The 24,882-nt window shown below is 39.8% G+C and overlaps 1 protein-coding gene across 3 annotated transcripts in view; it reads right to left on the reverse strand.

The window, feature by feature from the left end:
• Nucleotides 1-475: 475 nt before the first annotated feature.
• The window catches only part of LOC115210337 (protein argonaute-2-like), a 91,877-nt gene continuing 67,470 nt past the window's right edge, over nucleotides 476-24,882 (reverse strand). For 2 of the 3 annotated variants that reach the window (XR_004998843.1, XR_004998842.1), the window contains 7 exons: nucleotides 24,566-24,656; nucleotides 23,388-23,582; nucleotides 21,243-21,377; nucleotides 20,344-20,445; nucleotides 18,859-19,058; nucleotides 15,940-17,974; nucleotides 476-5,764 (listed from right to left, as the gene is read on the reverse strand). Coding sequence is in view for 1 of the 3 variants with exons in the window: in XM_029778871.2 (XP_029634731.1) it covers nucleotides 17,866-17,974; nucleotides 18,859-19,058; nucleotides 20,344-20,445; nucleotides 21,243-21,377; nucleotides 23,388-23,582; nucleotides 24,566-24,656 (832 nt within the window). In the remaining 2 variants the exon portion in view is untranslated. Of the gene's footprint in view, nucleotides 5,765-15,726; nucleotides 17,975-18,858; nucleotides 19,059-20,343; nucleotides 20,446-21,242; nucleotides 21,378-23,387; nucleotides 23,583-24,565; nucleotides 24,657-24,882 lie in introns of those variants that run through there. The other variant, XM_029778871.2, reaches the window with a different exon arrangement.

The raw sequence follows: 24,882 nt of genomic DNA on the forward strand, positions 1-24,882 counted from the left end.
TTCTGAAGTTATTTGTAAATTATTTTGTCATTTCAATATTGGTTAAAATAAAGAAACTATGAACTACCTAAGACTTTTGCACACCAGTGAATATATCAGCTTGTTGTAGGTGGTAACAGCCAGAATTTCAAGTTCAATCCTCATAGCCAACTTCCAAGTCTTAAAATAAAGTTTGATCTCTTTTTTTTTTCTTTTTTTTTTTGCTCTTTTAGCCACAACCCCATACAGAGATCATCATTATCATTTAACGTTTGTTTTCCATGCTGGCATGGGTGGAATGGTTTGACAGCCAGGAAGCTGCACCAAGCTCAATTATCTGTTCTGGCATGGTTCCTACAGCAGGATGCCCTTCCTAAAAGCACCCAGTACATAGAATATACTGGGTGCTTTTTATGCGAAACCAAACATTTTAATGTTTCATACATTATCTCTCACATAGCTAGCTCTCTCTCTCTATGGGTATGTGTGAGTGAGAGAGAGAGAGCTATGTGAGAGAGACCCCTGTGAGAGAGAGAGAGAGCCCCGTGAGAGAGAGAGAGAGCCCCGTGAGAGAGAGAGAGAGAAAGTTGCATGAGACAGAGAAAGCTGTGTGAGACAGAGAGAAAGTTGTGTGAGACAGACTGAATTATGTGCTCATGAGGAGAGCCAACAAAAATTTGTTGACTCTCATAATCAGAAACAAGCAAATTGAGAAAGAGGGTGCAATCTATCACAACAGCACCCTTAGGGTTCCAGATCACCTTATGTTAATACAGTTACCCCTCAAAGTATTCAAAGAAATTCAGAAGGACTTCCCACATGATGTGAGAAGGCCAAACATCTGCACCACCAAGAGTCTTTTAGCCAATTTCCCAGAGGAACCAGGATCTGGAGCCCAGGTCACTGGGCTGCCAACAACACCAAGAGGGTAAGTAACCCTGCCTTTTTTTTTCTTTTCTTTTGCTCAACCCTTTCAAGCCATCATGGAAATTGTCAGAGTGAGATGCATAAATATTTGCAGCCTGAGGTCAGTCTGGAAGCAAGGTCACTTGCTCAATGACCTCAGGTCGCTAGGTTTGGATGTGATAGCAGCCAGTGAGACCAGGATTTCTGACACATGCGATCTTGCACTCATTTTCAATGATTATGAGATCTACACATTCTTAGCTCAGAATGGGAGGCAGGGTGGCAGTGCTGTTTAGCAAAGGCCTAGATCTCGAAGTTCAGATGATCTTCCTAGAGCCGAAGGGTACGTTAGTAGGCCAGGATGTAAGATTAGTTGTTTACATCCCCATGGAGGCAGGGCAGCCAGATTTTTTCAGACATTTGAAAATATTCCCTGAAATGTCATGTTCTTTATTGTTAGTGGGTAACTGGAACGCCATCTTGGATGCACATCTGGATAGAGTGGGGCTATCTGATAGGAGAGGGGGGAATAAAAGCCTCAGAACACTGATCAGTCGCTTCCAGTTGGCCGACAGGTGTTGACTGGATTTCCCAAATGTGCCAATGTGGACATGGGCGAACTGCATTGTGCCTTCCAGATCATATCTAGATAGAGTATTTTGTAAGCCTGTACATAAAAGTAGTATAAGTTATCCACATTTCAAAGTCATTGGCTACATGGACCATGAATTTGTGATCTGTAAGGTCGACATAGATAGGATCCATAGACAGGGCCCTAGATACTGGAAGCTGAATATATCCTTCCTGGCACGCCAAGCTTTCAGAGACCAGATTAGCAAGTGAGTCCATCAAGAGTTGGCGGGTGCAAACATTAATAGCTGTTGGTGGATAGCCCTGAAATGGGTTATTAGAGTAGAGGTGGTAGGTTTTAATAAGGAAATAGTGTTAGAGGAATCTAAAATAGAGGGAGACCTAGTTAGGAAGCTAGAAGCGGTGCTTAGGAAAGGCATAGTGACTGATGTGTTTGTGGTGAGACTGGCTCTTGATCAATTCTTCAATGCCAAGCACAAAGGTTGTGTTGCCAGAGCTAGAGCACATGCACTGAGATGGGAGGGGACAAATACCATTCAATGGGCCCAGGCAACAGAGGCACTGTGTCTTGGTGGGCTGTGATGGGCACATGATAACTGTGTCCAAGCAGATGTGTGCAAAATTTCAGCGGTACTTCACCTAACTGTATGGGGTGCGTGGTGGTTCTGGGATGCTGCGCCTCTCAGCCAGGGATGTGGAGTTCTGCAAAATGCTGATAACAGCCAAAGATATAAGGGATGTGATGAAAGCCTGAACAAGAAAGAAGTCTCCGGGGCAGGACGGTCTGCGCTTTGAGCTTTATTTTCATATGCCAGACTTGTTCAGCAGTCTCTTGGCAGCAGAACGGGAGAGTTCCCAGTGTTGTGAGCCATGGAGTGGTGGTGCTGTTGAGGAACGACCTGAACAGGGGAGACAAATTTCATGCCTATAACTCTGCTAAATGAAGATTATAAGATTTTGGCCAAGATGTTAGCCAAGAGGTTGGTGCTTGTCATCAATAAGTTGGTTGGTAACACACAGGTGTGTGGTATCCTATACAGAACTATCTACAACAAACTCTATCTCATGCACTACATCATAGAGAGGGTGGGTAAGGAAACTGGCATGGGTGGGGCCCTGATCAATTTGGATCAGTTGAAACCACCACATACCCACACACCAATGCAATCACAAATATCTTCAACACTACAAATGAAAACTCAGCAATCCAAACCAACAACATATCACTAATTACACAGCCATTGATACAAACAACAATAACTTAAAACACGGTTAAGATTACACAGACATCACTCTAAATGAATACATCTTACCCCCACATGACACTCCTAAACAAAGCAACAAGCTGAGAGTGAAATATCCCAAAGGAACAGATGTCTAAGGGATTGTAAATAAAAGGCTCTACAAAGAAATGCCTGTATTGACACCCAGAAATAACCAGACAGACAGAACATCCCTCTCTACACAAAAAATACGGTGATTCACTTCATTCTCCTTCTCCCTGACAAGCATGGCTTTGCTCTCAGAATAGTGTTAGTGCAAGTGGTCTGGGGTTGCCTTGGAAACAGGACTATCCACGCAATGACCTCAGGTCACTAAGTTTTATGTGTGGTGACTATCAGTGAAACCAGATTCCCCAACCGACAAGCTTTCATGCCCTTTTTTGGCAGACACGAGAATTGCAAAATGCTGATCACAGCCATGGAAATACAGGATATGATGATGGGTTTCATGAGGGAAGGGCAGCAAATCACTTTTGATGGGCTACTCTATGAGTTTTATTTTATATGCAAGACTTATTTGGTGGCCCTTTAGCAGATATTTACTGAAATTGGCAGCAGAATGGGAGAATTCCTAGTTCTGTGAGTTGAGGAGTGGTAGCACTGCTGAGAAAGGACCTAAACAAGGGGTATCAAATAGAAAACTTTGGGCCCATAATGCTGCTGAATACAGATTACAAAATTTTGGCCAAGGTGTTATGAAAGAGGTTGACGCTTGTCATCAAGAAACAATTCGGTGATGCATAAATGTGCACAATCCCAAGCAAATCCATCCACAAATTGCACTTCATGTGATACATCATAGACAGAGTGGGCAAAGAGACCTGCATGGGTGGGGCCTTGATCAATTTGGATCAATCTAAAGCTTTCGATAGGGTCAACCACCTATATTTGGTGGCTGTTCTCAAGGTAGCCAGTTTCAGGTCCAGTTTCTATGGCTGGATCACTGCAATGTACAGCACTATCTGCTTCCTAGTTTGGGTGAGTGGTTACCTATCGGAACCATTCAACATCAGGTGCTCCGTCAATCAAGGGTGTATCCTCTTATCTCTTTTGTATGTATTGGCTCTAGAGCCACTATTGCAGAAATTGGAGGTGTTAAGAGGCATCCCACACAAACTAGAAAACGTGAGAACTGAGTATATACAGATGACATCACCATCATAGTGTTGAAAACCAGGCTCATAGACCTGGTCAGCACTGCCTTAAAAAAAACACAAGGCAGTGACAGGAGCAAAAATTAATTCAGAGAAATCAGTGGAGCAGCAGGTCCCTGCCATCCAATAATATCGTTGGATGCTTGACAGAGGGACCAGTTAAATTGCTAGGGGTCTGGTTTGGTCTGGATTCCCAGGTGGAGTAGAACTGGGATGAGGTGATGAGCAAAGGAGTCAATCTCACCCACAAATGGGCTGAGAGAAAGCTATCCATGATTGCTAGGGGTCTGATTTGGTCTGGATCCCTAGGTGGAGTAGAACTGGGATGAGGTGATTGGCAAAGGAGTCAACCTCACCCACAAATGGGCAGAGAGAAAGCTATCCATAACAAGTCAAGAAGAAGTGGCAAATGCTTACATTCACTTCTGTTATAGATTATTGTTACATATTACTACCAAGCTGGAGCACAGACTCTTCTGCTTTCTGTGGAAAGGAAGCATTCCATTAGTCAGGCTTTCCATTTGCTGTCAACATCCATTGAATGGAGGGATGAGCATGCTATAGTTGCTGATGAGCAGACATACACTGAGGTTACATCCCCAGTGCTTCCCTGATGGAGAGCAGATATGGTCGCCATTTGTCAGGATTTTTCACAGCTCATCTCTTTGTCTGAACTGCAGTCCTGGGTCAAGTGCAGCCTGAGGAAGGGCACCTGTTACCCGGAAGGGCACCTGTTACCCAGAGTGTCACCAGGCACTCACAGTCCTCTGTCAGTCGAGCAATGCAGTTGATGGAAGTTTTGCTATGGCATTCAATAGAGGGTTAGTAGCAGGCAAGTGCATCAACATTCTCAGGGAGACTCTGGGTATTGATGAGAATGAGTTGACTGGTCTGTTTCAGAGGGCTTTCAGACCTGGGCCTATGAATAATTTCCAGAAATCCTTGGAGTGGCAATGCTACCAGGGATCATTGCCAGTTCAGGATAAACTGTGGGCCTGAACATTGCTGATTTGTGGGTTTATGCTGAACAGCTGTCACATGTAAGAGAGATCTGGCTATCAACTGAGTCCATTGTGAAATTCATCCCACCACCTTTCTTTGGCCAAGAAAAGCAGGCAGTTTTTCTTAGCCTTAGCAAAAGGGGTTGTATGGTGCACCAAACTGAAAGAGCTGAAGACAGATACTGAGGTTATATCTCCAGCGCTTCCCTGATGGTGAACAGATGTGATCGCCATTTGTCAGACAGGATTTTCCACAACTCGTCTCTTTGTCTGAACTGCAGTCCTGGGTCAATCACAGCCCGAGGAAGGGCATCTGGTACCCAAAGTGTCACCAGGCACTCACAGTCCTCTGTCAGTCAAGTAATGCAGTTGATGGAAGTTTCACTCTGGCCTTCTTTGGCCAATACTTCACCAACTTTCTCAAGTTTCCCTTAAAAAGGAAAGGGAGGATGAGCGGGAAGTATTGTCTCCCAGCAATTTTGTTAAAAAGTGACCTTAACTTCTCTTCCTACCTTCACCCATCTCTGAACAGGATAAGCTACCCCTATTTTGCAGAAAAAATTGTTGGCGGCTGGCTATGAAACTTCAACTCACCTCCGTGATTACGCGTCGCAGTGCTCTGAACCATTAAGCTAAATCGCCCATGCCACAAATTCTTCTGCAAATTTAACATATATAGAAACCTCGCCTTATGAGACGCTATCTCTCTAAATACAAATGTACTGAGCATCATCATTTAATGCCCATTTTCCATGCTTACATGGGTTGGATGGTTTGACAGGAGTGGCCAAGCCTGAGAACCATGGTAAGCTAAAGTGTCTGGTTTGGCATGATTTTTTACATGAATGCCCTTCCTGATGCCAACCATTTTACTATATGTACTGGGTGCTTCTTACCTGGCACCAACACCAATGAGATTGCCAGTGACTCACAAGACAAAATCCCTCAACTGAGAAAAAGGATAGCTTGATGCCAGGTGATGTAAGGTTCAAGAATGATAGAGGAACAGAAACAGGTGTCTTGTGGGAGAGATACATGGTAACCCCAGGTGGAAAAGAAAGCAGGGGTTGGTGAAAATGCATCATCAGGGTTAATAAATATTTTCTCAAGGAGAAAGCAGAAAAAGAAACCCCTTCAAAAGTAGATTCACAACATAGGGAAGTTTGTTCTGGGTTTTCAAGGCACTTATAAAAATAAACAAAATATAAATATGAGAGAGAAATAGATAGAAAGTTCTACTTAATGGAAATGGTATTGGTTTTGAGAGGACTAAGGTGTGATGATAGAGTTTCTGAAGAACCTTGTGAACTAAAAAGTGAGACCTTTTTTATAGGTCAATCTATTGAACCATATCTGTGACTAGGAACTTTTCAAACTAACAATGGCGAAAAGTGACTCAATAATAATTATTTCTAGCATAGACACAAAGTTTATGCTAGAAACAACAGCAATCCAGTATGGTTGAATCTATCAGACATTGTACCAACCATGGCAAGGTTACTCCTGTAACCATTTCTGTCAATTCATTGCCCTAAATACAAGAATTTCTAAATTTGGCATAAACTTAGAAAAAAACCTTGGAATAGGAACAGTTGATTCAATAGATGCATTTTGACTCAAGAATGCTAAAAAAGAAAATCAATCCCCATCAGGATTTGAACCAAGACACTGAAGGTTTTAACAAGATATTTTGTCAAACACAACTACTCTCTTACTCTCTCCTCTAATGTTAATTTTCCAATTTTGTTTCCAATTTGATACAAAAACCAGCAAGTTTAAGGGTGGGGGGGGTAGTCAATTACATTAATCCCAGTACGTAACTGGTACTTTATTTTATTGATCCCGATAGTATGAAAAGGCAATGTTGACCCCGGTGAGATTTGATCTCGGAATGTAAAGCAATTTGTCTGACTTGCCAACATTTCTGCAAGCATCTCATCTTAATAATTCTAATCTTGGCACAATACTGGTAATTTTAAGGGAACAGGATATATCAATTACATCAACCCCAATGCTTCACTCATACTTTATTTTATCGATACTGAAAGGATAAAAAGCAAAGTTGTTCTTGGTGAGGTTTGAACTCAAAACAAAGAGTTGGAACAAAGTAATTTTTTTTTTTTTCCAATACTCTAATGATGATAGCAATCTACTGCCTTAATATAATAATAATCCTTTCTACTAAATGCACAAGGCCTAAATTTGGGGGGGGGGACAAGTTGATTACATCAACCCCAGTGTTTCACTGGTACTTAATTTATCAACCTCAAAAGGATGAAAGGCAAAGTCAACCTCGGCTGAATTTGAACACAGAACATGACAGACAAAATACCTCTAAGCATTTCACCTGGCATGCTAACAATTCTGCCAGCTTGCCGCCTTGTATAATAATACGCAGTGACAATGTCCATAAAGAGTTTATGACCAAATAAGAAGCCCTCTGACAGTTCTACTGGGTTTGAAAGCAGAGTTTTAAAAACTCAACAACACCATTGCAGCTGCTGGTCATGTGCTCTTGTTAACTTCAGCTTTAACCAAAACCAACATTCACAAGAAGACACACTATCCTTAAATCCTTAAAAATGTTTCAGCCCGAAGGCCACGGCCATGCTGGGGCACCACCAGTGAATGAGCTACACTAGTATGTGAAACCACCTCTGATACGTGGCACTTGATCAACAAGGGAGTTTGACGCCGCTGCCCGCATCTGTGTTTCCTGCCGAGAGGTAGGTTCAACTGGAACCCCTGACAAGAAGAGATCCAGTTTAGTTTTAAAGAAACCCACATTCACACCATGCAGGTATCTCAGGCATTTAGGAAGAATATTGAAGAGCTGTGGTCCCTTGAAAGCCAAGCTGTTGCAGTATCTGGTCCTGTATTTTGATGGTGATGTTGGGATCTTTGGCACCATGCAGTGGTGCCCCGTTCTGCTGTTGGGCTAACTTTGACTGCCAAAATTCAGGACAAGACCCTCTAGGATTTTCCAGATGTATATCACTGCATATCTCTCCCACCTTCGCTCCAGGGAGAAGACTTTTAATACTTTCAGTCTTTCCCAGTAGCTGATATGTTTACATACATAATCTGTATTATTTCATACACTATGTCATGTATTACCATCATCACTTCATGTCATGTTTTCCATGCTGTCATGGATTGGATAGTTCAAATGGAGCCAATGAGCCAGAGCACTGCATGCACCAAAACTCCAGTTTGGCATGGTTTCTGTGACTGGATGCCAACTACTTTAGGGAATGTACTGGGTGCTTTCTATGTGGCACCAACACTAATGAGGTCACCAAATAATGTGCAATGCAAAAGCCCCTCAGCTGAGTGGGGAAGGTAGCTTTATACCAGGTGATGAGAGGTTAAAGTACAATAGAGGAACAGGTGTATAGCTGTCAAAGAGATGTATGGTTACCCCAGTTGGAAAAGAAAGAAGATGGTAAAGAAATGTGAAGGCACACCCATCCCCCATTTTATAGGAAAGCGAATACAAGTGGCATAGGTGGGTACATAAGTTCATGGGTGTGTGAAAGAAGAGTGGCAGAAGGATGAGGAATGGAGACAGAAGGAAATGTAGTGAGTGATAAACACAGTGGAGGAGTAATCGATCATGATTAATGTCTAATTAGAAGTGTGATATAGGAAAGCAACTATAATGCTGAGTGTCAATGGAAACCTGATGACAATAATTAAAACAAAAAAAATCTTTAATTAGGTGATAGATAGTCAAACACAAAAGAAAAATCAAGTGGAATTCCCAATTGGCCAGAATCTGTTTTAGAAAATGCAATTTTGCAATAATCCAAGAAAATTGCCTGGTGAAATGTACATATTTTTATAAAATATGAACTATTTTCTAAAAGAATTATAAATTTTTCCTGTTGATATGTAAATTTTAGAGATTTCGTTAAGTTGGAACTTCAGAAGTCACAGCTTGATGACATTCCCAAGCAGCTTAACTCTTTTGTTACAAACCCAGCTGAAACTGGCTCTGGCTTTGAGCACAAATCACTTGTTTTCACAAGTTTTGAATTAAAATCTTCCACCAAACTTTAGTCACAATTTATGCTCCTAACACTAGCTTAATGATAACTAAGTTATTTTACTAAATTCTTTCTTATATTTAAAATTAATTGAAAGAAATACAGAGCATCTCAACAGAAATATGGTAACGAAAAGGGTTAAAATATATAATAGAGAAATAATTCTTAACCTTTTTGCTACCAACCCGGCTGAAACTGCCTCTGGCTCTGTAGTACAAATGTCTTGTTTTCGTAAGTTTTGAATTAAAATCTTCCACCAAACCTTAGTCACAATTTATCTTCCTAACACTAGCTGAATGATAACTAAGTTATTTTACTAAATTATTTTGTTATATTTAAAGTAATTGAAAGAAACACAGCATCTCAAAATAAATTCAGTAATGAAAGGATTAAATGCACAGGTTTCCGATATCCAATTGACTAAAACATGTCTACAGAAGAGCGCTTAAGAGCTATGACCTGAATGTGGCCTATTCCCCTTGGAGTTTAAAAAGTTAAGGGCTGAAACATTTGCCTGAGGTGAGGTTGTTCTCTGAAGACCTTCAGTTCAGCTTTCTGGAGAGTTTCTTACTACATATGCATGTTATTGTATCAGTTGGCCTTTCCAATCATAAACAACTCAACTATGAATTAGGAATGGAATAAAGTTATAGATTTGTCTGGGTTTATTTATTTTTTTTTTTTTTACTCAAGCAAACTTAGCCAAAAAGAATTATAAACATTAAGACTCTCGTGCCAGTGACATGTAAAAAGCACCATCCAAACGTGGTGAATGCCAGCGCCACCTGACTGGCATCCGTGTCGGTGACACATAAAAGCACAAACCCGATCGTGGCTGTTAGCCAGCCTCCTCTGGCCCCTGTGCCAGTGGCACGTAAAAAAACACCCACTACACTCAAGGAGTGGTTGGTGTTAGGAAGGGCATCCAGCTGTAGAAACACTGCCAAATCAGACTGGAGCCTGGTGCAGCCTCCATGGCTTACCAGACCCTGGTCGAACCGTCCAACCCATGCTAGCATGGAAAACGGACGTTAAATGATGATGATGATGATGATGATGATTTGGTAAACAACACAGTATTGAACTCAAGAGCACACAGTAAGAAACTCAACGGCTTTAATTTGAAATTGAAGCCAAGTTGTAAATTTGGCTCTGGCAACTTACACATTATCAACATGACCATTTTAATGTTCATTTTCCATGCAGACATTGTGATCCATGTTAGCTTAGGTATGGTTCCCCCACCTTCATAATGCCATGTTTTAAATAATGGTTTCTGATCTCAGCAGCATAAGGCCAGTAACTTTGCAAGGAGTTAGTTACATCAATCTGAGTACTTGATTAGGACATGAAAGGCTGGAATGAACACTGCAAGACATTGTTTCTGATGCTAATAATTCTACCAATCCATTGCCATAATACACCAATAATTCTTTCTCACAATGGTACAAGATATGAAATTTTGAGAAGTTGAGTTGGGTAAATTGCCCTTAGTTCTTATATTGATACTCTATGTTCTTAAGAGTTGATGAAAGACAAAAGTTGACTGTGGTAGGATTTGAACTCAGAACATAAAGAGCCAGAAGGAATACAATGCAGTATCTATTCTGACAGTCAAACAATTCTGCCTATGTACTGTTTGAATACATACAATAACAACGATGCATGCAACATACAAAAGACTACCATATTTGGGCTTGACTAATTTACAACAGAGAAGGTACGGATAAGGTCAGCCAGTCATTAATATTACACCAGAGGACAGCCGTTCAGTTATCGGTCATTCTTTGTTTATACTGCCAACTAACCAAAGTCAATAAGAAACTTGCTAAGAAACCAAAGAATATATTTTTAAAAAATTTTAAAAATCAAAAAAAAAAAAAACAGTAATAATAATAATGGTTTCAAATTTTAGAGCACCAAGCCAATTAATTTCAGGGGATGGGATGGGATAAGTTGAATACATCAACCCCAGTATTCAACTGGTACTTATTCTATCGACCCTGAAATGAGGAAAGGCTAAGTTCATCTCAGTGGAATTTGAACTCAGAACATAAAGACTGACAAGATGCTAAGCATTTTGCCTGATGTGCTAACGATTCTGCCAGCTTGCTGCCTAACTATAATAATGATAATTCTAATTTTGGCAAAAGGCCAACAGTTTTGAGGGGAGGGGTATTGTATTGACCCCAGTACTCAAAATTTTGATGGGTGGGATAAGTTGATTGCACTGACACCAGTACTCCACTGGTACTTTATTTTATGGGCCTTGAAAGGATGAAAGGCAAAGTTGACCTCGCCGGAATTTGAACTCTGAATGTAAAAATGCTGCATGCAACGCTGCAAAGAATTTTATCAGGCCCTGATAATTCAACCAGCTCACTGCCTTCATAATATTAATAACCCTTCCTATTAAAGGCACAGGGCCTAACATTTGGGAGAGGGTGTTAGTTGATTACATTAATTCCCAATGTTCAACTTGAACTTATTTTGTGAAGGGCCAGAAATCCACAGAGCATTTTATCTGGCACCGTAATGATTTGGTGAGCTCACCACCTTAATAATAATAATATTAGTTTCAAATTTCAGCACAAGGCCACCTAGTTTGGCAGAATCCCCCCCCCCCCAGTGTTCAACTGGTACTTATCTTATGCATCTCAAAAAGATGAAAGGAGAAGTCAACCTTGGTGGAATTTGAACTAAGAATATATAGATGGACAAAATACCGCTAAGCATTTTGTCTGGTATGCTAATGGTTCTGCCGGCTCTCTGCTTTAATGATGGTAATATTATTAACAATAATCTCAACCTTTAAAACACTTCTATGTTTCAGAATATTTACCAAAATGCAAAAAAAAAAAAAAAATTTTTTTTTTAAATTTATAAAAACACAAATCAACAACAAAACATCAAAGACAAAAAAAAAAACAAATGTGGTTTTCAATTCTTCCATTATTATCCCTTTTTTCTACTTTTTTTTTTGCAAAATTTCAATTTCCATTGTCATTTCAGAAAAGTAAGAATTAGATTGGAAATGTACAGAAAAGAAAGAGAAAAAAAAACAAAAAAACATCGAAAACAAACATGTAATAAAAATAATGTAAAAAAAGAAATAAAATTTTGAAAAAAAAAAAGATATTTTGTCCTTTTGAGTTGCCCTTATTTGGCAAGTATCTTTGATCTGAGATCAGGGGAGGTAACTCAAACAACTCTTTTGCATTGTGGAATTATATTAGGCATTAAAACACACAAATATATATATATATATTCTTTTGCTCTTTTACTTGTTTCAGTCATTTGACTGTGGCCATGCTGGAGCACCGCCTTTAGTCAAGCAAATCGACCCCAGGACTTATTCTTTGTAAGCCTAGTACTTATTTTATCGGTCTCTTTTGCCGAACCGCTAAGTTACGGGCACATAAACACACCAGCATCGGTTGTCAAGCGATGTTGGGGGGGTACAAACACAGACATACACACACACACACATACATACACACATATATATATATATATACGACAGGCTTCTTTCAGTTTCCATCTACCAAATCCACTCACAAGGCTTTGGTTGGCCCAAAGCTATAGTAGAAGACACTTGCCCAAGGTGTCACGCAGTGGGACTGAACCCGGAACCATGTGGTTTGTAAGCAAGCTACTTACCACACAGCCACTCCTACATATATATACATATATATATATATATTATATATATATATATATATATATATATATATATACACACACACACACACACACACAGTTATACACACTTCAGTATTATTATTATTATTATTATCATTATTATTATTATCTTTTGTTTCAGTCATTTGACTGCAGCCATGCTGGAGCAGTGCCTTGAAGAATTTTAGTCAAACGAATTTTTTTTTTTTTTTTATTGTAATAAATTTATACTAAATGTTTTACGAGTTTAAGCGTAAATTCAAGGTGTTATATATGCAACTTTGATTCTCTTGTATATTTATATGATATATTTATATATTACTAAATTTTTTAAATTTTTAAACGTCGGGCTTTATATCTGTTCTGTAGATATAAATGAATATAGGAATATATTCATTTGATCTTTCTGTGTTTGATCTTTCTGTGGATTTTGTAATGTTCCTTTAGTTGCTGCTCGCATTGCCTCCCCGGTTTAAAAAAAAGTATATGTATGTGTGTATATATATATATATATATATATATATATATATGCATGTATGTATGTATATATATATACATATATGTGTGTGTGTGTGTGTGTGTGTGTGTATATAACAGGCTTCAGTTTCCAACAACAAAATCCACTCACATGGCTTTGGTTGGCCAGAAGCTATAGCAGAAGACACTTGCCCAAGGTGCTATACAGAGTGACTGAACCCGAAACCATGTGGTTGAGAAAGAAATTCCTTACCACACAGCCACGGCAGCACCTATCATCATCATTATCTTTTTTTTTTTCGCATTTGCTTTAATTTTACAAGCTGCACCCAAGTCTCAACTTAAGATTGGGGGGGGGGGGCAGCTCCTTGGGTCAAGAAACAAATTTTGAGTTCCAAAAGATGCAAACATGTAAGGGGTCACACAATTGAAAAAAACTGATGCCTAAGTGTTATGAAATTTTTTCCTTTTTTTTTTTTTACAAAATTTATAATAAAACTGTAAAATTGTGTTTTTATGGAGAGCAATTTACATAAAACATGTACAATACTTATAAGTATGATCTTTTGCAATTCACTTATTATTTTGGAAAGACGAGGATGGAAAAGGAGGGGCTCTCTCTCTCTGCCAGTGAATTTGTAAGGTGGTGGGTGACTCTGGCAAAAACAGGATGAATGAACCTACTCTAAGTATGTGCCTGTAGATAGAACAACAGTTGGACAAGGGCTCATGCTTCTGGTGGTCACGATGAACCAGGATTTTTCAAGGTTCCTTCATTGGCCCTAGTTGGAGGTTCTCCAGTACAAGGAGGGTGATATCATAGATGTGCTCACATATTTTCTATGCTGTGCATACTTTCATCTCATTTCACCCTCCTTGCCTTTTCTCCCTCCCTCCCTCATCCTTTATGTAAACCCCAACACACACAAATTGTAAACTGTCCTAGCAAGGTCTCCCTCACCTGATGCTCATAACAAATATAAGAAATATCTTATGGTGATTCTACTTGTTCTTCCATTACTTAGCCCGTCCGTAACGCTTTCACATGATTAGCTGAAGGAGGGGAAGAGGAGGGAGAGGCAGTGGTGACTGAAATGTGTAATTTCTTTCTTTCAACTAAGTTTTTTTCCTTCATTACTTAGCTTTCATGTGATTGGTTGAAGGGAAAAGCGAAGAATGACAGAAAAAGGAGAGAGAGTGAGAGAGAGAGAAAGAGGGAGAGTGTATTAAGTCTATAAAATTGTGCATAAAGTATTGGGGTGGACCAGAATTCATGACTCACTTATTAGTTGTATTTCTTAATATGCTTATTTCTTTGTTATTGTAGTGTTTAAATTTATTATTTTATTTCTTAATATGCATATTAATAAATATTGACATACTAATAAACTAACAAGTCATGAATTCTGGCCCACCCTGTATATAAAGTGTATATATAAAGTGCATTAAGTAATTATCGTATTCCAATTTCCTTCATTTTTCAATGATTAGCAGATGAGCGACCCTCTTTTGATACAAACACAACACACGCTATGCTTCCTGGATTTTTGGATAAAGTTTACAGAAATAACCCAATAATACAGTTCTATATTTGTAAAATGTAAATAAGTGTAAATAATGTAAATAATAACCCAATAAGTTTAGCATTAATTCCATGAAATATTCACAGGTCTTGCTAGTTATTATTATTATTATTATTATTATTATTGAGTGAGAGAGCAGTGCATGCCATCAAAGTGACACTGGGGTAAAATATACGAAGCCCAGTATACCCATCATGACTACCCGCCTGATAAGGGTACACCAGGCACATGCATCACAACCATATGTGCGCGACATGGTGATCTCATATCAAGATAATCGGTGCATGACCTTGCAGGTGGGGCCCAATTAGAATTTTCTTCTGGTCAAATAGCCCATCCAGGCTCTAAAGGTCTCTGAAAAAAGGTTGTTCAAGGATGTTGAACGAACCACCCATGTTTCCAGAGGTGAATTATTCAAACACCAAAGAATTATTATTATTATTATTATTATTATGTTGCTTCATGCTACTGGTGCTCAATTTAATTAAGTTTCAGATCTTTCCACATCAAGTGGCCTAAGATCAGAAGTAGCAAATTCTGTATAAAAGTTTTTTCTTTTCTACTCTTCATATTTGTTCTTACTTTGTACTGAGCACTTTCTGGATAATTCTTACTGAACCTATTGAACAGTTTATAAATTGATCCCAGATAAAGATCAATTTTTTTTTTCAAGGTTTTCTCTCAAAGCTTTTGTCACCATTTCTCAAAGCCCTAAAGATAATCAGCAGGATCATTCCCTTATTAACTTCTCTGCTCCAGCGTTTGAGGATTCCAAACTTCAAGTTAGAATATTCTGAGACCCCCTTCAGTCACAACACAGACCATGGGATTGCACCTAGAAAGTTACCCTCCCAGGCACAAGTTCGGGCAAGGTTGTTTATGGAAGACCAGCAGTCTCCCATGCATACCGGCCTCCCCTCTCCACGCCACCAGTGTTATCCAAGGGAAAGGCAAAGGGGCCGATACAGCTTGGCACTTGTGATGTTGCAACTCATTTCTACAGCTGAGTGAACTGGAGCAATGTGAAATAAAGTATCTTTCTCAAGAACACAACACACAGCCCGGTCCGGGATTCGAGCTCACAACCTCACGATCGTAAGCTCAACGCTCTAACCACTGAGCCATGCACCTTCACAGTTAGTATAACACAACTTATTATTACAACATTAGATTAAAGTACAAGTGACCAGATGTATGTCCTCATAATTTAATGTCCATTTTCTATGGTTGGTTACCCTTCCTAATGCCAACCACTTTAAAGTATGTGCTGAGGGCATTTTTTCATGCCACCATCACTAGTGAGTTCACCATGCAACATGCAAGTCTTTGAACCCAGAGTAGGGAAGGGGAAGCAAAACCTGGAATCTAAGGGCCTTAAGGTTAATGTGGCAAATACTAAGGTCCTAGTAAGCAAGAAAACTGACAGGACCCTACCCCACTCAGGTAGGTGGCCCTGTTTGATTTGCAGGAGAGGTATAGACAGGGACTTCATACAATGTACCCAGTGTAAGCTATGGACACACAAGAAGTGCAGTGAGTTAATAGGAAGATTATCAGAGATAGTTTTTGTATGTGGAAGATACACAGGATTCTTAAAAACTTTAGAGACTCGAGAAATTGATTCTCTGAAATGCCTGGTTGCTCATTAAAGCTAGCAGATAATTTCTGCTACCAAATTAGCAGTGGAGGATACAGTGTGATAGTTAGAATAAGAATAGTATGGAGGAAATTCAGAGAGCCGTTACCTCTGTTGGGCATAAAAGGTTTCTCTCTCTGAGTGAAAGGAAGATTGTATGATGCATGTATATGGACAGCAATTCTACATGGTAGTGAGGTATGGGCCATGAATGCAGAGGACATGCAAAGGTTAGAAAGGAATGCAGCTAGTATGCTCCACTGGATGTTTAATGTAAGTGTATATGTTCAACAGAGTACCAATGTTCTGAGAGAAAAGTTAGGCATAGGAGAAATTGGTTGCTGTGCACTGGTTTGGTCATGTGATGTGAATGGATGGTAACAGCCCTACAAAGAAGTGCGGATCTCTCAGGGTGGATGGAACACATGGAAGCGGGGGACCCAGGAAGAGATGGGATGAAGTACTGAAGAATGACCTCGGGGCACTGAACCTTTCAGGCAAGATGACAAAGGACCGAGATACCTGGCACCTTGCCATACTCAAGAAGACCCATACTCCATAGCAGAAGTGTTAAGACTGATGTTCCAAGAGGTGTAAAGCACTCGTGGCAGTACCATGTAAAAGTACTCATCAGGGACATGCAAAAGTGCCTGTGCAGTGCCTCATAAAAGCACGGAGTACACTCTGTAAAGTGGTTGGTGTTAGGAAGGGTCTCCAGCTGAAGAAACCATACCAAATCAGACTGGTCAGCACTGGTCAAGCCGTCCAACCCATGCCAGCATGGACAATGAACATTAAAATAATGAGACAGATATCTTTAAAAAAAATTTTTTTTTAATTGGAAGGTCCTTCCTGATCCCTAAGTTTATAAGGCCAGTTTCCCTAGATTCTGTAGCATAAATATTCCCTCCTGGACAGGATACCTATTAGTAACAGAATAACATTTTTGCCAGCTGAGTGGATTTACATGAAATGAAGTGTTTTGTTCATCACCCAGTTCAGGAAGCGAAAGCATAATCTAATGATTGTGTATGCAACACCCTAAACACAAAGCAAACAAGGACAGACAAATGGATTAAGTCGATTATATTGACCCCACTGCATAACTGGAACTTATCTAATCGACCCCGAAAGGATGAAAAGCAAACTCGACCTTGGCGGAATTTGAACTTGGAATGCAGCGGCAGACGAAATACCACTTAGCATTTCGCCCGGCGTGCTGACGTTTCTGCCAGCTCGCCGCCTGACTTATATAGAATTATGACAAACCAATAAAACTGAAGTGTATAAAAATGTGTGTGTGTATTTCAATAAACAAATATATTTTAACACAATGCACTGATTTTTCTTCTCCTTGAAATTAAATAAAATTAACAACAGCAGTAATAATAATAATAATAATAATAATAATAATAATGATAACAAAAACAACAACAACGGCAATAGGCAACATCAAAACATAAGAAGTCCGTTTATCTTCCTGTTAAACAGCTGCTGGTCACATGGTAGTGTAAGATGATGAGAGTTAAGCAAAGTACATGACCTTGATGGTGTCAGGGTGCACGGCAATCTCATTCGACATGGAAGTTGGGGTCCGCTCTTCCTGTGAAGTTGACTGGTGGCTACCCTCGCCGCTACAAGAGAGAAACAAAATAAAATTATCTTTTCTAACACATGTACAATACTACAGTTTTTTTTTCCATTTTAATTCATTTACGTGTTTCGGTCATTTGACTACGGCCATGCTGGAGCACCGCCTTTAGTCGAACAAGTCGCTCCCAGAACATTCTTTGTAAGCCTAATACTTATTTTATCAGTCTCTTTTGCCAAGCTGCTAAGTTACAGGGACGTGAACACACCAACATTGGTTGTCAAGCAATGGTGTGGGGAGACAAACCCACACATATATATGATGGGCTTCTTTTAGTTTCCTTCTACCAAATCCACTCACAAGGCTTTTGTTAGCCTGAGGCCATAGTAATAGGCACTTCACTGAGGTGCCACACAGCAGGAGTGAACCCAGAACTTAAAAGATTTTGGCTCCCCTATAGATATGTAATTCAAACCGTAAAATTTTTACTTTTCAATATGAAACAAAACCATAAGACAGAAAATATTGTTTGTTTCTGTAAACTTCCACCTTATTTATATTTGTAAAGTTTCCTACTTTTTATTTTTCATTGCAAAGTCTTTGATCAGATCCTCAAAATTAATCTTATGTAACACACCTGCTTCTATACTAGTTGAGATAAGGGCATCCTAAATATTATTTTAGCAAATTTAAAGTGATTTCTTTTGTGCCATAAACCATTTACCATTTCCATGGTGCTCCATTTCCGCTGATGCACTAAGAACATGCTTATTTTGCTTAATGGTTAATCCAGCACTGGTGATGTGCCTAGCTAGAAAAAAGTATCAGGGGACCATATGCCAAAAAGTAAACCCTACAAATGAAGTATAGGAAAAAAAGAGAACAAGCACAAGAAAATAAATGTCAGAACAGGGATGTTATCTTTACCTGTCGTGGTCTTTCTCAACCAGGTGGTAACGAGCTCTGAAAGCAACTAGGTGGGCATAGTAAGCTGGTGCTGGTATAGACACACTCCGCGTGCATCTTGCATATGTATGGCAAAGCTGATAGGTCAACGTCTGAAGTTCATCTGCACTAAACCGGTTGTCGTCCCAGAGAACATGATAATGTGAAGGTCGACTGGTTCCCTGCAGAGAATGAGAGAAAAGGGGAAACCATAATTACAAGAATTATGTATGTATTTATGTATGTATGTATGTAATATCACAAAATCCTGCTTTTTGGAGCTACTAAATCTGATGTGCAGCTATCATTTATCTTTAGCTTGTTTCAGTCAGTACACTGCAGCCATGCTGTAGCACTGCCTTGAAGAATTTTTAGTTGAACGAGAGTCAACCTCGTTTTATTTCAAGAGCAGTACTTATTCTATTGGGACATAAACACACCAACACCAGATGGCAAGGGGTGGTGGGAGACAGGCACAGACATTTTACACATTATATATATATATATATATGAGCTTTTTTCAGTTTCCATTTATCAAATCTACTCACAAGATTTTGGTCAATCCAAAGCTATAGTAGAAGACACTTGCCCAAGGTGCCACGCTGTGAGACTGAACCCAGAACCATCTGAACCCAGAACCATGAGAATGGGAAGTAAGCTTCTTTATTTCATTACATTTGCCATAAAGGCATAATACAGAAGGAAGCTTGCGGGCTGGACACAGACACAATCATGATGATGGAATGAAAAAAGAGATGGTTGGTGGGGGAAGCAGCCAGTGCCCGCCAATTGTTACTTCCCGATAACATTGTTCTTTTTTTTTAAACAAAACTAATGAGGTGTTGAACCTCTTACAACAGTTACAAATTGAGGTGCTGAGCCTCTTACCAATTAAATCTCACAAAAGTTCATCAAATATATTCAATTGTTCTTTCAAATTGAGGCACTAAACCTCTTACCAAATTCACCAAGTTCAAATCGAGGCACTAAAACCTTTTACTCTACTCCCCCCCATAAGTCTCTTGCCGCCTGCAGTCGCAAGCCAGGGTCCCATACGAAATAATTGTATTCATCCTTGATAAAGGAATCCATCACCCTGTAGAAATCATTTTCCACCATGACTACCACAGCCACCCGCGGAGGCCAATCCGGGCTTTCAATGCAGGAGAGGACTGCCTCTTCCCGACCTTCCAGATTCCTCACAAAGTTCTATTGTATCCTAGTGGTGACATTCTCTGAGCATCCACCTCCACTACTAACTTGGTCACCTAGGTAGCAGAAACTATCAACTATTTCTAGTTTCTCCCCCTGTGCGTCTATTGCTCCTGTGCATCTGCCGCACAAGAAAGCTATCTTCTCGGTTAATTTTCGTTTGATGTTGCTGCATGCGTCCATAGCTTACAATGGGTACAGTGTTATTAAAAGAAAAACAATGACCAACAATGAAAATAATCAACTGCTACTTACCTGTATGCCAGTGTGACTGCAGAGGTAAAAATCAAATTCTGTTGGATGGCAGATACCATGATCCACAGTGGTTCCAGCTGGGATATTCCCACTTCGACCAACCTAAAGAATTAAAAATAAATACAAGAGATAGAGAGAGATAGGATGAGACACAGACGGCGGTGAGCTGGCAGAAACGTTAGCACACCGGGCGAAATGCTGAGCGGTATTTCGTCTGCCATTACGTTCTGAGCTCAAATTCCGCCGAGGTCGAATTTGCCTTTCATCTTTTCAGGGTCGATAAATTAAGTACCCGTTACGCACTGGGGTTGATATAATCGACTTAATCCCTTTGTCTGTCCTTGTTTGTCCCCTCTACATTTAGCCCCTTGTGGGCAATAAAGAAATAAGGGAGAGACACAGACAGACAAGAAAAGGAAAATCAGTGAGACAGACAGACAGACAGACAAGGACAGAAAGAAGGGGAGATCAAAAAGGAAAAGGGTCCCATCACCTTTAACCCTTTAGCGTTCAAACCAGCCATATCCGGCCAAAATATTTAACCTGTTTTATATTGAAACTGACCAGACCTCGCCTCTCACCTCAGCCCTACCATGACATTCTAAAACTAAAAAAATCACATCACTGCAATCTCTAAACTACAAGATAATACATGATTAATTCAAAACAATATAAATAAACAGACATCACATTTGACAGAATAATCTGAACACTAAAGGGTTAAACAGACTCTAGACAGATTTCTTCAAGGAATAATGGATAAGCCACCCATACCTGGATACAACTCACTCAACAAGAACTCACTACTTGTCTGGTGGTGCTTTTAAGTTAGACATGGCCTGGACCAATCTTTGGTCAAAACATATCTAAGTTTATAGTGAAATACTAAAAATACTCACTTGATCTTGTTCATTCGCACAGAATAGTCTGGTATGATGTCTTTTCTGTACTACTATGAAGGTGATTCCAGGTTGGTAGGCTAAATCAAGGTCAATACAGGCTTGCCGCACAGCTCTCAACTCATAACTTAGTACCTAGATAAGAAACAAAAGAACGTGTATGTATCCATAATGTCTACAATCATTTAATATATACTAGCATTATGACCCGGCGTAGCTGGGTCATAGTGCTAGTGCATGCATATACAGCTGTGAGCATGCGCACATACATGCAAGTACTGTCCAAATCTCCAACCAATCACATACAGCTAGCTGGCATTCAAATGGCGTATTAAGTTTCGGGCATTTCGATTGGGTTTTGGATAGAAGATTCACAAAAAAGTCACTTCTATTGATTTTTTAATGGATTTGTGGGGTGACTGGGGAAATGTAAAGATGTGCACGACCACCCTTGGACGGTTTTGAATGACCATAGAAAGTGCGAGCCCTCTAACTGAAAATTGTGGATTTGTATAAAGGATACACACACAGACATTTTGCCGTTTATATATATATATAATATATATATATATATATATATATATATATATATTATATATATATATATAGACACTACTGTTTTCACTGTAAGTTTTTAATCAATATTTACAAACAACAACAAATTACTGACATTTGAAGACGTTTGCCCAAGGTGCTACACAGTGGGACTGAACCTAGGACCACATGATTGAAAAGCCATATATATATGAGGAGGTGCTGAAAAGTTCTTGACTTTCAGTAAAAGAAAATACAGGAGAATCAGCTAATTATGATTTCATTTTAACATATTCCCTTCTCAGATTCACACACTTATTGCAGCAGTCCTTTAGATCTTCTAAGCCCTGTAAAAGAACTTGGAAGGTTGGTCCTCCAACCAGGCCTTTCACAATGCCCTTAGAGCCAGAAACTTTTCAGCTTCCCACTCATATATATTTATGGAAACATGTCAGTACTGTGCAATACATCAACAGCTGTCCTAATTTATACGGTGTCAGTATGCTAACTAAATAAAAGAAAATCAATAGCTTGTTTCCTGTTGCATAATGCAGACAGCATTGAATTTATGTGTGTGGCAACAATTACCAAAGTGTTGATGGCAGAGAGCACCTAATGATCAATAGGAACCTTGTGGAGACACTGAGGTAATCTGCATAGACACTTTATAGAGAACAAGGTTTCGCTAGCTTGTGTTTACAGAACAAGTTAAATGAACACAATCTGTCATAATGAGACAGGAAAACAAATAGGAGAGAGGGAGAGCAAGGTGATGAGCTTAAGGCGGCGAGCTGACAGAACCGTTAGCATGCCAGGCAAAATGCTTAGCGGTATTTCGTCTGTCTTTACGTTCTGAGTTCAAATTCCGCCGAGGTCGACTTTGCCTTTCATCCTTTCAGGGTCGATTAAATAAGTACCAGTTACGCACTGGGTCGATATAATTGACTTAATCCGTTTGTCTATCCTTGTTTGTCCTCTCTGTGTTTAGCCCCTTGTGGATAGTAAAGAAATAGGTGATGAGAATGGAAAAAAAAAGTAAAGCAGAAGGAATGAGAGGAGAAGAAGGAAAAGAAGCAGCGAGATAATTTATGATTCAATTGACTGTGCAGTTATGCAGCTGGCTTCCCAACCGCATGGTTTCAGGTTCAGTCCCATTGTGCAGCACTATGGGCATGTGTCTTCTACAATATATCCAGGCCATCATGGCTTTGTAAGTGGATTTGGTAGATGGAAACTGAAAAAAATGAACTAAAAAATGGTGTATGTATGTACCCTTATCTAAACATGTCATAAATGAGCAAGGTTCTTCACTTCTAGTCTTCCATAAAAAAAAAAACCATGTCTGGCCATGGGGAAATATTACCTTGTTTGGAAACAGGTGAAGGTTGGTGACAGGAAGAGCATCCAGCTACAGAAAATCTGCCTCAAGAAACTTCATCTGACCCATGCAAGCATAGAAAAGGGGCAGTAAATGACGATGATGAAAATGAGGATGACTTCTGCTACCAAGACTCATGAATCAACTAGCAATAGCTCCCAACATAAAGATGTCTGACACCTTACTCACCTGGCTTTTCACCTGTAATTAACATTAACAACAAAGCCATTTACCTGCTGAAACTGTCCTTCACTGACACCATTTCTATAGAAGACAATTCGAGCTGGTTTAAACATAGTACACTTGTAAAATTCCATCAGAAGCTCCTTGACCATGATGGCAAGTTCTTGAATGATTTCTTTGCGATGTTCTTGGACCCGAACAGAAGCAGAATATCGACTTGGGTGGCCATCCATGCTGCCAACAACCTGGAAAATTCACAACATGCAAATACAAAAACTATGATGATATATACACGGAGAAAAGAATAGTAACTTCAAAATGAGATATTAATTTTTGGAGCAAGAACTGATCCCTTAAAGTGGAGGGGAGCTGTGGAAGAGGGAAACCCAGGAAGAGATGAGATGAAGAATTGAAGGCCAATCTCAAAATGCTGAACCTTACAAAAGAGATGACAGAGGACAGAGATATGCAGAGCTTTGTTGTACTCAAGAAGACCTGCCCACCACAACAGAATTGATATCCTAAAACCAAGGTGCCACATGAAAAAGCATCGGCAAAGGGGCTGGTGCCAAGTAAAAAGCACTCGGTACACTTTGTAGAATGGTTGGCATTAGTAAGGGCATCCAGTTGTAGAAACCAAGCCAAAACTGACAATGGAACCTGGTGCAGCTCCTGGCTTTGCAAGTTCCCATCAAGCCATCCTACCCATCCCAGCATGGAAAACCAAAGCACTATGTGAACATGGTCGATGTAAATGCCCCCTGACTGGCTCCCATGCCAGTGGCACATAAAAGGCATAATCTGAACGTGGTCAATGCCAGGCCCACCTGACTGACTCCTGTATCAGTGGCACCCACGACACACTCAGAGTGTTTGGCGTTAGGAAGGGCATCCAGCTGTAGAAACTTTGCCAGATCAGATTGGAGCCTGGTGCAGCCTTCTGGCTTGCCAGTCCTCAGTCAAACCATCCACCCATGCCAGCATAGTAAAGGGATGTTAAACAATGATGATGATTGTATAAGACAGTCATGAGCAAACTGTGGCCCAAGGAACTTTCCAAATGGTACATCTAACAAAAAATGACCTTGGCAGTGTGGTAAATAGCTTGCTAATGAACCACATGGTTCGACTAAAACCCTTCAAGGTAGTACCCTAGCACAACAACAGCACAAACAACCTCCAGTGACAATACAAACACACACACACAAGAAAAAGATGATGTATTTACAGCAGCAATTGAAGGTTTACTAGCATCTCCTGCAGGTGGGTGAGTGACATCTGCACCAATAAATATGACGGGTTCTCGGAATATAGCAGGCCTACCAATGAAAGAGAATGGAAAACAGAACAAAAATGGTCAGATGAGAAGACATCTTTTCTAAAGGGAAAAAAAAAATCAATCAAAGAGAACATGAATATACAGTACAGTAATCCCTCGACTATCGCGGATGTCACATTCCAAAAGCCCCCGCCATAGGTGAAAATCAACAAACTGGAAATGGTACTGTATATTTTTATTTTTTATAATTTGTATATATTTATTTT

Source organism: Octopus sinensis, linkage group LG4, assembly GCF_006345805.1.
Source record: "Octopus sinensis linkage group LG4, ASM634580v1, whole genome shotgun sequence".
Classification (NCBI taxonomy): domain Eukaryota; kingdom Metazoa; phylum Mollusca; class Cephalopoda; order Octopoda; family Octopodidae; genus Octopus; species Octopus sinensis.